At 44.1% G+C, this 13,441-nt stretch overlaps 1 protein-coding gene across 6 annotated transcripts in view; it reads right to left on the bottom strand.

The window, feature by feature from the left end:
* Positions 1-553: 553 nt before the first annotated feature.
* The window catches only part of baiap2a (BAR/IMD domain containing adaptor protein 2a), a 175,431-nt gene continuing 162,543 nt past the window's right edge, over positions 554-13,441 (bottom strand). The window contains exons 11-15 of one of the 6 annotated variants that reach the window (XM_060901710.1): positions 9,877-9,945; positions 9,309-9,462; positions 8,938-8,975; positions 3,495-3,537; positions 554-2,875 (exon numbers count right to left, since the gene is read on the bottom strand). In XM_060901710.1, coding sequence (XP_060757693.1) covers positions 3,510-3,537; positions 8,938-8,975; positions 9,309-9,462; positions 9,877-9,945 — 289 coding nt within the window. In that variant the 3' untranslated portion in view covers positions 554-2,875; positions 3,495-3,509. The remainder of the gene's footprint in view (positions 2,876-3,494; positions 3,538-8,937; positions 8,976-9,308; positions 9,463-9,876; positions 9,946-13,441) is intronic. The other 5 variants (XM_060901716.1, XM_060901711.1, XM_060901715.1 and 2 more) reach the window with 5 other exon arrangements.

Here is a 13,441-nt window from a genome sequence, read left to right as displayed (position 1 = left end):
GTAGCAGAACAGCAAGGCAAATATCCAGTGATGACTACTACTAAATGATTTGAAGCACATCCTTTTTTTTTTTAAACTGATCAAAGCCCACAGCCCCAACCACGTCACTTCTACTGACTCAACACCAAAGTTTGTGAATTCACAGATCCAAGTTCACCTATGTCAAGTTGGTATGAACCAAAAAGAAGCCATTACCAGAAGCAAATGCGTTGTCTTTTCACATCTTGATCCTTTCCTCTTCAGTGAATTAGTTTGCCCAGCATAAAAGTTAGTCATATATGGTCTGCTGCTTTGGTCAAAAGTAGAAAAAAAGTGTAGTTTTAGATGTCTGTCTTGCTGTAGCAAAGGGTTAAAACTAAACTGCGCTCACGGATGCCTTGGATCACACAGTCAGTCCAAAGTGAAAGGCCATCTCTACTTTCCCCCCAAAAAATAGGGCGAGTACTTAATGCTGACCCACTCAATATTCCACCCAAACAATGTGATGTGGTCCGTTTCCAATTCTGTTAAAATGCATGGGTACTGGTGTCCTAATCAAGTAATCAATGTACGCTTGATTTCATCCATTTTATTTCACAAAGAACAGAAATCTGTATTAATAAAATGCATCAACATAAATAAGAATGAACAGAACAAAGACAAAGCCAAAATGGATGACGTTGTAAAAACATAGGCTTTTCCCCCCACACACATTCTCGCAATGCTCTGCAATTCCACACATTCAGTGATGTTTCCTGTCTTAACAGTACACTCAATTAATACCATGATATACTACTGCATGTACACATAAGCTTTCAAAATTAAGTAGAATTTAGAACTAGAAATTGCAAGTTTTCAAGATGACACCTATATCTAAACAATATCAAGGTGTTCAGAGGAAGAAAAAAAAAATCATGAAACCAAAAGATTTAAGCATGAGCATTTTAAGCTATTTCTCACAATTCATAGTCAACTGCATCATTCTTCTATGATTGTAATTTTTTTCCAGCACAGAACAAGAAATGCCCTGTGTATGAGAGAGAAGTCACATACAACTCAAAAAAAAAAAAAATCCTCAAAGAAATAACATTTAAATCTTAAAAGTTCACATCTGCTGGAGTTCTGACCTCCAGTTGAAAGAATATTTTTGAAATAAGCACAAGAGTGATGCAAGATCTCCAGACAAGTGTATATTTTTTATTTATTTTTTTTAAACATACTAACATTTGGGCGACATGGTAGTACAACCAAGGGTCCTTGGTTTGATCCTGAGCTCGGGTTAGTGCCCGTGCGTTAGTTTCTGTGCATGGTGTTTACGCGAGTTTCCTCCCCATTCTCCAGCTTCCCTCATCCCAAAAAACAGGGTGGTAGGTGACAGGAAACTCTAAATCGTCCCTAAATGTGTGAATGGTTTCCTGTGATGAACTGGCATCCCATCCAGGATTCCGCCTTATGCCCACTGTTCCCAGGATTGGCACCGGCTCCTGCCATGACCCTGACCAGGATGAAGCACTCACTGAAGATGTACTTATCAAGAAAATTGAGAAAAAGATCTATTTACACCAATAGTACATTTTAAGCAATTATGAATGTGCTCATAAGCCCACAAATCTAATTCAGAAGCTGTATTAATGCGATCGAACAAACAATATTGTTTATATTGATTTTTTTCCTCCCAAAGTAGGTAATAAACACAAAAAAAAATTTTTTGTGGTGTCTATAATAAAAAGCAAAACATAAATACAAAAATCTGTATATTTCCCCTTTGCCTCTGAATATTTGGCTTTTATTTTTTCAAAGCTAGAACATCTAAAGCAGTAGAAGGCACAAACCCCTGGTGGAAAATACACTGTACAAGCTTCCCTACCAGGAAACACACAGAGAAACCGCTAGAGCTTTACACTGAAGCAGTAGAGATGAGTGCAGCGACACTTTCATTACTGAAGTCTCCCCAGTATAAAGGCATCAGGAGGACGGAGCCTTTTCCAAAGTATATTTACATTTATTCATTTGGCGAACACTTTCATTCACAGCGACCTGCAACTCAGCTGAGAAGTTAAGGGTCAAGGGCCGAACTGTGGTTATTTTTATTTTTTTTATTTTTTTTTTTTTATTTATTTTATTTTATTTTATTTTTTTTGGGGGGGGGGGGGGGGGGGGGCAATGCTGGGATTTGAAGTGATCAGTAGCTCAGAGCCTTCACCACTGGGTCACCAGTTCCCCAAAATAAAGCTTCAAATTTACAGCAGCTATAGCAAATGTCAGAAGGGAGCCTTAATTCCAAAGTGAAAATCAGATCACTTTTTATTCAACATCTAAAATAAACTGGAGCGCTAATCTTACCGCAACTAAAGGTGAGAAAGCCCAAGGCCTACTGCAACAACAGATAAATAAAGGATGAAAGAAAAAATTTTTAAATGATCTATACTCAATCATTACATTTTCACAAGGGCAAACCATTTGCCTTTTGATATAACTAGCTTTTTTTTCTGAATTATTTCTTAAATTTTGTATCAAAACCCTTAACCAACACATACGACTGTATATCACCATAATGGGACTGAATATGAGCAGTGATCTAGAAACCTTTCCCACAGACACAGCTAATTTCTCTTCAGAGCAGCTGAGAGGGAAGCTGACATTTCTGCAGAACTATACAGCAATGTTTAGGAAGCTATACGGAACACTTGTTTAACTCCTAGAACCCCCTTCCCCCAAGTTATGATCCGGGGATTTATCCCCAGTTGCCCTATATATAGAGTCTTAAGCATGTGGTTCCGTGTTATTATTTCAGGTGGTAGAGAGCAGGCCTGCGAACAGGCTGCGCTAGTAGAAGAGTGGAGCTGCGTGGCCGTCCATCAAGCTTGATCTGAGGTATACCTCCAGGGTGCGGTCACTGGAAGAAGAGGGGGGTCAACAAATATCGTCAGTGTGTGAAACGGTGCACATGGGAGTGCCATTCACTTTAGCAGACAAATTTTGAATCTATGCACTACAAAACTACAAAGTAGAAGAAGTGAATTTGGTTAAGATATTAAAAAAAAAAAAAAAGGAGAGTACTGCTGAAAGGCATACAGTGATTCATTTGACATATACTTATGAACAAAAGTACTTTTTTCTATGGAGGGTGTTTTGAGCAAGCATGCAAATGAAACAAGACGTTGACTAAAAAGTGCTAGTGTGTACATTTGTTAGGCATTGATAGGCATGCATTAGAGTTAGATTTCAAGTTACCTCCAGTGCCAACATTTTGCCTCCATGAAAACACCACCTTCTGGTAACCAATGACCTGTCTGATTGGCTGGTACAAATTACACCACAAGGAAAGAAAACCAACCAGAGAGGCCGGTGACAGAATGAAGGAAAGGAAAGAAAGAAAGAAAAAGAAAGAAAGAAATAACAGAGAAGCCCCACTCCCCAATTATACGCCAGACAACCAATGAGAGCAGAGGGAGAATGAGCGAGAGGGAAGACATGATTGTTTGGCTGAGCAGCGATGGAGGCAGGTGACTTACGGAGGTCCTGTACACTCAGAACCGGGACAATTCAGGACCCAAACTGGAAGGTAAAGAGAGTCCATGGGTTTGTACCGGAGCTCAGCTCAGACTAGGATTATGCATGGCTACATATCGACTGTTAGTTTTGTGTAGGATGGTGGGAGGTTACTCATTTTGTGGCATGGTGTCTTGAGTTTTGCACTGGCTCAGATGGATGAAGAACATTCCAACCCTATGCTCACACATGAGTAAGGAAAACATCTCTACAATGATGACGGGTTCAAAATATAGTGTAAAATGAAGAGTCTGCCCATAGCAGTCATCCAAATCATCTTTGATGAGACCAATTTTGGGAACAAAAATAACTCAACTCTAAGTCACTCTCACACTGCAAAATATATCAAACTACCAAATATATTAAACCACCTCATCGGGTGTCGTCAGAGCCCTGTGTTAAAAGCCACTACTGTGAACCTAAATACACACATCTCAGACAACAGACAGACAGCATATCCCACTGACAAAAAATTAATGATCACGAAGACATAAACCTAAACGTACTCTCTCTCTCACTCACACACACACCGTTCTATATGTATTGCAAAAGGGATTTGGTACTAAAGTTGGTGAGTGGACATTAGATGAGATAAATATAATGATGTAGTGCAGAAATGCAGAAACACACACCATGGATTCAACAGCATGGATTCAAGTTAACAATCATATAATTTGAACAAGTGTTTTATTAATATATAGATATATTTATATATTATATATACGTTTGGTTGTTTTTTTTGTAAAAATTCACAATACATTCAAGGTCAACATGTTGCTGAAGTTCCTCCATAGCATGCATTTTGTGATGGAATGTTTTCTGTATACCGTTTTCTGTGCATTGTTAATTTGATTTACAAGAAAAAGAAAAGCATTTCAAAAGAGACAAAAAGGTACAAAAGCACAGCAGGAAAGTACACCACGGCTCCAGAGGATCTGTCAGCTGACCATTTTGGAACACGACAGATTAGAAATGAGAACATATTACAGCTTTTTTTTTTTTTAATGGACATTACAGGAGATTCAGGTCTCAGAGATGAAAAGAAAGCAGGGCTTGTTGGGAAGGAGAAAAAGAAAGAGAGAGAAAAACTCTTTTTACACCTGGTTGTTTCATGCATCTTGAATCTCAGGATTATATCCAGAAATCTAGGTATAATTATAAATTAGAGCAAAATATACAATAGCAAACGTATCCATCTCTCTTAAGTATAGTGGTAATCATATGTGAATTTAATATCATATATTTTATAAAAGTGAATTTAATGGCCCTAAACCACACTTTTTTCCTTGTACAAAGCAACAATCATTATGTTGATTGACCATGTGTTTTCGAACCATAGCTGATCCAAAAGGCCACAAATTGATGGAAAATCAATAAGCTCAGCCGATTTTCACGGAACCTGCCGAGACTGAACCGGAAGATCCCAAAGGGGTGTGTGGCATCACACGTGTAACAATCCAGTTACCAATTTCGTTCCTGTGCGCAGCAGTGGTTAGACCAGTCTCGATATGGAATCATGTTTTGGAGAGAATTCTGATAGTGATTGGGATTCTTATATGTTGGATGAAAGGGCAGATGATTATCAAGGATATTCCAGAGTAAATGGTTATCTTTTCGAGCCCCCAAGATGAGAAACTGCCAGTTCACTCAGTTCACGACAGTCCCACTCAGCGCCGATAGCGCACCACCAGCCAGAGAGAACTGGAAACACAGATTGGTTTGTGGATTTTTATTCTAAGCTGGCCACTGCAAAATATGGGGAAAATATTTACATGTACCTCAATAAATACAGACATATAATCTTTAAAACGTACACTTATTCAGTGTTATTATTGAACGAAAATATTAAGTGGGCGATAATAGGGGAATCGACGAACTGTCCAAATGTCAGATCAAATGTCATTTATTAAACAAATGGGTTTCTTTTTTGCTCCAATAATTCCCATGTGGTCGTTCTGGTGGTGATGAACACTTGATGAATCAGATTTATTAGTAGTAGGCGACACGAAATCTGCCTGCTTCGTTTGCACGAACTTCACCCACTGTCACTTTAGATTAGTGTCATTTCTCGGAAATTCGCGAACTGAATGCCCTGTTGTATATGGATTTGAACATCCAAACAAACACAACTCAGCGTTTTCCCATCATTATTTTTTGTAAGATTCCAACAACAATATCCAATTTCAGTGAGTAAACAAGCACGGAGTCAGATGAACCGAAATGACCCTGATAACCAGGGTTCTACGCGTGACGTCATGCGAAATTAGCCCTGGGGCAAGGCTGCGGATCCGGATGCTGCGATTTATCGACAGTTTTGTGCTTGATAATAAAAATAAATAATTTATATTATTTTTCCCCCTGCTTTATTGATTCATTTTGGCTGTTACCATTCATTTTAAAGGCATTACAATAAAGCATTACATACACTAACCGCAATTACTCAGACAAGTTTATAAATACAAATTTACTCATCTGCAAACCATCGCTCAGCCACTTTGCATGATTACGATGTCGAGGCTTGTTTTTGTTCTAGCCTTCTGGAACTATCCGCTTGACCTTGCCCTATAAAACATTACAATATTGTAGCAATAACAGACAGTTACCCTGACTAAAACCTTTCACGATATGTTGTGACGCACGGACGTGGTTCATTGCTACCAAAACTGGTACGTTTCAGAGAACTGAAAACTGACGTGCTTTGTGTAAAACAATTGTAAACAAGGAACATGGGAAGATGGTGTTCATGTGTAATGAGCCGACGTGAATATTACCTGCTGCACAGCACCAGTTCCCAACCCTAGTCCTGGAGTACCCCTGTTCTACACATCTTCACGTTTTCCCGGCACCATCGTAGCCACTTGAACCCAGAAAGGACTGTTAATGAGCCGATCAGTTGAATCAGATGTGTCAGAGCGGGGTAAACACTAAAATGTACAGGACCGCAAGTACTCCAGGGACGGCAATTACATTTCAATCTGGAGAACCAGAAATGGATTTGACATCGAAAGGTTAACAGGATAGAATCCAGTTTAACAGGATACAAGACTCTGATCCAACAACCAGGCGTAAATTTAACTGGTGATTTTCTTTTTATATTTTGCTTTATTATGTGATGGTGGTAGCACGGTAATATTACTCATGCTGTTCTAGATTTTGATACTTTACATTGGCCTACCTGCTTGGGTGTACTTGGCCTGTATTTATTTTACTTATTCAATGATTTGAGATCTTTCAGAAATAATAAAGAAGTGTGGACAGTAATGTAACTTGATCCCACAATGTTAAAAGCGACACACCCTCTGGGCTGCACGTTGCGCTGCTTAAAGACACGGTGGAAGCACACAAGGCTCTACAAAACACAAAGAGAAAAATAAAAAAACAAAACAAACAAAAAAAATAGAATAAAACACGCCGCACAACTGAACCATAAAAAGAATACAAGGCTCTGCGGCGAGCGAGAGCTTCAATAGTGCCAGTCCACAGCGTAAAGAAAAGGACAAACGGCACGTGTCTTTTATGGAAGGAGAGCTGCTTGAAAATATCGACATAGCTTTTGGCACTTTTACATGATGATGTCCTTTAAAAAAAATAACCATCATCATAATCATCATAAAAACACAACAGTTGCAGAACTTGTGCACATGCATGGGAGAGGAGTCCATTTGGAGTAGTCCACGGCGGCAGCGGGCAAGGCGAAGAGCAGCTCAGTGTCTGTAAAGGTGCGAGGCGAGCAGATGGAGCGCCCTCTGGCTTTCTCTGTCAGAGTCCCCCCCGACCCACCACACGCCACCGGCACTATGGCCCCCCGGCGACAACACGCAGGGGAGGAAGAGAGGACAGAAAGGAGGGATGAGAGCGGCCTTCTTCCACTGAAGGAGGGGTGCGTGGAGGCACGTGTTAGGACTGTTTTGAGAGGGGTAGGGAAGGCTAGAGGGGAAACTGGGAAGGGAGGGGTGCAACCCCTGTGCTATCCGGAGTTGTGTCTGTGTCTGATAGCCTGTCTGTGTTCACACTGTCGAAATCAATTTGCCATCGGAACTGTGGAACAAAGAGAGAAGGAAGCTTGCCAGGTCGGACACACTTAGAAAGAAATGGAGAAAAGACAAGACAGCCAAAAGAAGTAGAGAAAGGAAGGGATGGAAGTGACTGGGATAGGGAGGAGAGGAGCACCGTTTTAAACAAACAGGAGCTCCATAAATGTACTAGATGACAAGATTGGGTTCTCATTCACTAATTAATAAAAGAAAAAGGAAAAGAAAACTAGGGGCCAGATTTAAGATGGTTTGGCCATCAGTCATCATCTTCAGTGCAAGTTATAGCTAGATGGGTTTCAGTTCTAGATGTACAGACCTAGAGACAGGAGTTCAGGGCACACAGGATACGGACAATGAGGTCAGAAATGATGCATTGCACATGTTGATGATGCTTCTCTCAGCACTCAAACCCACCAACTTGCTCAAACACGTACACAACACAAAAGACATACATTCAGCCTTCTCCAGACAAACACACAGGGCATATATCGTTGTGTTCCTTCAGGGTGGGTGGGTGGGGGGTATTTAAACACAAATTTTTCACATCTGCGACTTATCTGAGCTGACAGATGCCACAATGAGCTAAGGAAAGACAAGTACTGATAGACAGGTATGAAAAGAATACTCCCAAATCTGTAGCGTGTACCCCGGACAAGAATGTCAACCCCTTTCCCTACACTAATCCAAAAAAAAAAAAAAAAAAAGGGACAGAAGTCGCATTGCAAAGTGTAAATGAAACTCACGGATACCTAAAACTACAAAAACAAAACAGATATGCTGTTTTCCTTTTCCACTTTCTCACGTTAAGTTTTTATTGAGCTATATAATTTATGTACTTTGTTTTATTTAAAACTGTTGTAGATCTATAAAAATTAAGTTTAACTAAAATGAAGCGCTGGTGTGTACGCAACAGTTTGAATTCAAGGTGAGGTAAGGGCAGCCAATAAATGTGAAAAAGTTTCCTAAAAATCTTTTAAGAACTCAAACATTTATAGATAAAAGTTTAAAATGTGGTTCAAATGCCATAAGGACATCATTTGTAAGACCTTCCGTCATGCCCGTCTCACTCCAAGACCTCTATTTTTATAGTGCAACAGTGACGGGTTTGAATATATTCATATTTATTCAGTGACTGCACTTAGCCTTCCACTGATAAACAGCGTTTCTTTGTTTTGCCCAAATTCTTGTCCGTGGTAAATCACACACACGCTGCAGATGTGATGAAAAGTGATTAGGCCCAAAAGCAATGGAGTATTCCTTTAATTACTGTTCACTATCAGAAGGATCTCCCTGCTATCTAGTTCATTTGACACCTTACGATTTTTTTTTTCTCTTACATATAACACATCAGTTCCTCCACATTAAATCTTACCTTGTGGCAAAACGACTGTCATAATCCTCAATTGCTGGCTGTGAATTTATAAAAAGAACATTTCAATGCTAACCTAGAGTGCACTGAAGCAGAGCCAGTGAAGGTGTGTAATTAGTGTTAGAAATAAATAAATAAATAAATAAATAAATAATCATGCATTGCTCAGTGCAAGCGGAAACAAGTGTGTTATGCTCCAGCAGGTGGAGTCAGTAAGCTTCTTAGCGCAGAGGAATATACTCTATCGGTGCCCGTTAAGCAGATTAGAATCATGCAGAGATGGTATAGAAAAGTTTAGTTGAGAAATATAAAGGGTTAATAGTTAGTGAACATGCATGTGTGTGTGTACTTTGTGTGAGTGTGTGTGGGTGTACCTGTGTGAAGCCAGCCATGCTGTAGGGACGCGGGCGATTCTGTGTGAGGCTCTGAGCCAACAGACGGGCGGTCAGACCGTAGTCAGGCATGGGCAGAGACGTGTCGTCTCTCTCCAGCAGGTTCCCCGTGCTGCTGCTCTTCCCGTGATGTAGACTGAAGGAGAGTGCACAATCAGCCCAGACTACTCAAGCCCATACATGCACCGCGGGAATTCGCTGAAGCTTCTTTTTTTTTTTTTTTTTAAATCATCAAACCAGTTGATTTTGCTGTAGCCTTCTTTGAATGCAAAAGCTGCATCACCCAAAACCCAGCTTTTGTATTTTTGCCCCAGTGACCAAGCACCCAAGCAAGAAATTCCCCAACCCACTTAAGAAGCAACAACTAAAAGAGATAAGTGCACTTGGTCTGTGTCAAACCTGTAGGAAACTATACAGCCTGGAAAAAGCTTAAAACAACCTTAAATCAACCTTCAGAATGTCGCACTACGTCATTTTTTTTGCATTTCCAAAAAAAAATGACAGACACTAACAGCTTTTTTTTTGTGCGAGACAGCATCAGGGTACTTACTTAACTCGTAGCTTGTCACCATCGCTGTCGGGTAACACCCGTGTGTAGGAAAAGGGGAACCAGCCTCTCCTGAAAAGAAAGGGGGGGGGGGGGGGAGCTTATATTTAGTGCTTTTAAAAGCAAACCAAAAATACACAACCCCATGAAGGCAGTAACGGAAAGAACAACACCAGAGTTAGGGTTTTGTTCAGTCATGTCCCAGCTGTTGGTAAAAACAGGTTCTATTTCGTTTCTACTGACCGCCAGAGGCGGTGCTTTCAGCACATGGATATCCATCACACGAACGTGCAGGTCGAGTAATAGTAACAACAAAGTCACGTGTGACCTGGGTGACGTCACCCCGTGACCCCGGCATAAAAGACCGGTAAACCCAGGAAGTGACCTCTTACATCTTCTCGCGTTTGCAGGTTGCGAGTTGGATTGAAATTTGGACAAAGCGCTGTGGTAGTTTCGTTACCCGTAGGGTTGGGGCTGTGCTTATGCACCCTCCAAGAAACTGCGCTAAGTCCACCAACTCTTTTCATTATTTAAATTAAAGCGGCGTTCCTCTCGCCGCTGTTTATCAGTTCTGCGGCGCTCGGCGCCTATCCTTGTTAATATTATTAACCACCTTGTTTTGTGTAGCCTCGCCGCCGGCCTGTTCACAGGCCGGCTGTCTTGTGTGTTGTATTCGTATTGATTTATTACTCCGTTAAGCTGAGCGCTCTCGCTCGGTGGAGTTAGCTGATTAGTCCTCCGGGGCGGTGTCCTCACCGCTGGAGGCCGGCTTGTCTTCATTCAGGTAAGCGGTTTTCATTTCATTTAATTTTAAGCGGTGGTTCTCGCCGCTGTTTATCAGTTCTGTGGCGCACTGCGCCTATCTTTGTTAATATTATTAACCGCCTTATTTTGTGTAGCCTTGTCTCCGGCCTGCTCACAGGCCGGCGGTCTTGTGTTGTATTGTTTGTTACTCCGTTAAGCTGAGTGCTCTCGCTCGGTGGAGTTAGCTGATTAGTCCTCCGGGGCGGTGTCCTCGCCGCTGGAGGCCGGCTTGTCCTCATTCAGGTAAGCGGTTTTCATTTATTTAATTTAAAGCGGTGGTTCTCGCCGCTGTTTATCAGTTCTGTGGCGCACTGCGCCTATCTTTGTTAATATTATTAACCGCCTTATTTTGTGTAGCCTTGTCTCCGGCCTGCTCACAGGCCGGCGGTCTTGTGTTGTATTGTTTGTTACTCCGTTAAGCTGAGTGCTCTCGCTCGGTGGAGTTAGCTGATTAGTCCTCCGGGGCGGTGTCCTCGCCGCTGGAGGCTGGCTTGTCCTCATTCAGGTAAGCGGTTTTCATTTATTTAATTTAAAGCGGTGTTCCTCGCCGCTGTTTATCAGTTCTGTGGCGCACTGCGCCTATCTTTGTTAATATTATTAACCGCCTTATTTTGTGTAGCCTTGTCTCCGGCCTGCTCACAGGCCGGCGGTCTTGTGGGTTGTATTCATATTGTTACTCCGTTAAGCTGAGCGCTCTCGCTCGGTGGAGTTAGCTGACTAGCCCTCCGGGGCGGTGTCCTCGCCGCTGGAGGCTGGCTTGTTGTCGCCCAGGTAAGCGGTTTTCATTCATCTAAATTAAAACGGTGTTTCTCGCCGCTGCTTATCAGTGCTGTGGCGCACGGCGCCTATCCTTGTTAATATTCCCGACCACGGGTGTGTTCGCCCGGTCGTTTTTCATTACCGCCTGATTGTTTATTTTGGGCTGCTTACTTGGGGTGTTCTCGCCCTATTTTTTAAGTTCCCTTCTGCCAGCCAGGCGTCATGGACCTCTTCTCTCGCTGCGCCAACTGCCGGTCCCCCTCGAACCGGAGGACGGCCACCGCGAGTGCCCCTCATGCCTGGGTATTGATCACCTGCGGCAGGGGCTGACGGACATGGCCTGCGCAGACTGCATGTGCCTGAGCATCCAGCCAACGCTGAGGGCTGCATTGGCCCGTCTGGGGTTGGACACGCCCCGGTGGCCCAGCATCAGAGCGCTTTCTTCAGAGGTCCCACATAGCCTTCCTCGTTGTCTGTTCCGCCCTCGGCCTCATACATCGAGGAGTTACAGAGGTGTTGGGCGGACCCTAGATGCCTTCCCACCTCCCTAGTGACTGCAGGGCCCTGGCGGCAATGCAGGACACCCCTACCTATGGCCTCCTGCAGATGCCCAACATTGAGAAGTGGCTTTCATTCATTTAAATTAAAGCGGTGTTTCTCACCGCTGTTTATCAGTTCTGTGGCGCACAGTGCCTATCCTTGTTAATATTATCAACCGCTTGTTTTGTGTAGTCTTGTCTCCGGCCTGCTCACGGGCCGGCTGTCTTGTGTGTTATATTCGTATTGGTTGTTACTCCGTTAAGCTGAGCGCTCTCGCTCGGTGGAGTTAGCTGACTAGCCCTCCGAGGCGTGTCCTCGCTGCTGGAGGCCGGTTTGTTGTCGCTCAGTCTTGTCTCCGGCCTGCTCACGGGCCGGCTGTCTTGTGTGTTATATTCGTATTGGTTGTTACTCCGTTAAGCTGAGCGCTCTCGCTCGGTGGAGTTAGCTGACTAGCCCTCCGAGGCGTGTCCTCGCTGCTGGAGGCCGGTTTGTTGTCGCTCAGGTAAGCGGTCTTCATTCATTTAAATTAAAGCGGTGTTTCTCGCCGCTGTTTATCAGTTCTGTAGCGCACGGCGCCATCCTTGTTAATATTCCCGACCACGGGTGTGTTCGCCCGGTCGTTTATTTTTTATTTCCGCCTGATAGTTTATTTTGGGCTACTTACTTGGAGCGTTCTCGCCCTATTTAAGTTCCCTTCTGCCAGCCAGGTGTCATAGACCCCCAGACGCTGGAGGGGACGAGCGCGGCATCACGGGAGCTGTGTGACGCGGCTCCAGGCCTTTGCCTACTCGTCGCGGGAACTGGGCCGGCTGATGTCGTATCTCACCCTCGGCCGCCAGCAGATATGGCGGGCACAGTCCCCTCTGGCCGAGCCCGACCGGCGTGTGCTGCACTCTCTCCCTGTTGTCCCCGGGGAGCCGTTTGGCGAAGCCACTCAGCAAGCCCTGGATCGGAGTGCCCAGGTCATCTAGGCGTAACAGCAGTTCGCTGGCCCCCGCCAGGCCCACCACCATGGCAATGCTGCCCAGTCCTTCAGGGGGCCCACACCGACTCTGTCTCGGCCACGCACCCGCCAGGAGACCAGACGGGTTGATGACTTTCGCCACCCCACCACCTCCCGGACCCGCGGTGCCGCCCCCTACACCCAGTCCACTCCTTGTCGCCCCCATGGTGACCGACGGGGGCGCTCTGGACGGCGCTGACATCAGCGCGCCGGCGGTCGGCCGCTTTTCCAGCGAACAGCTCCAAAGCTGGAGAGCGTTGACCCCTGGGTGCTGGTGACCCTCACCGAGGGTTACCGCATCCAGTTCTGCCGCCGTCCACCACGTTTCATGGGGTCAAACACCACCGTGAGCCATCCGGGGAAGTCCCTCGTCCCCCGGCAGGAAATCGCCACCCTCCTGGAGAAAGGAGCAGTCTCTCCCGTCGACAGGCAGAGACAGCAAGGTGGGTTCTACTCCAGGTA

The sequence above is a fragment of the Neoarius graeffei genome, chromosome 20 (genome assembly GCF_027579695.1).
Source record: "Neoarius graeffei isolate fNeoGra1 chromosome 20, fNeoGra1.pri, whole genome shotgun sequence".
NCBI classification, from domain to species: Eukaryota; Metazoa; Chordata; class Actinopteri; order Siluriformes; family Ariidae; genus Neoarius; species Neoarius graeffei.
The sequence above is the reverse complement of the archived record's forward strand: the minus strand, read 5'-3'. Positions and strand labels throughout refer to the sequence as shown.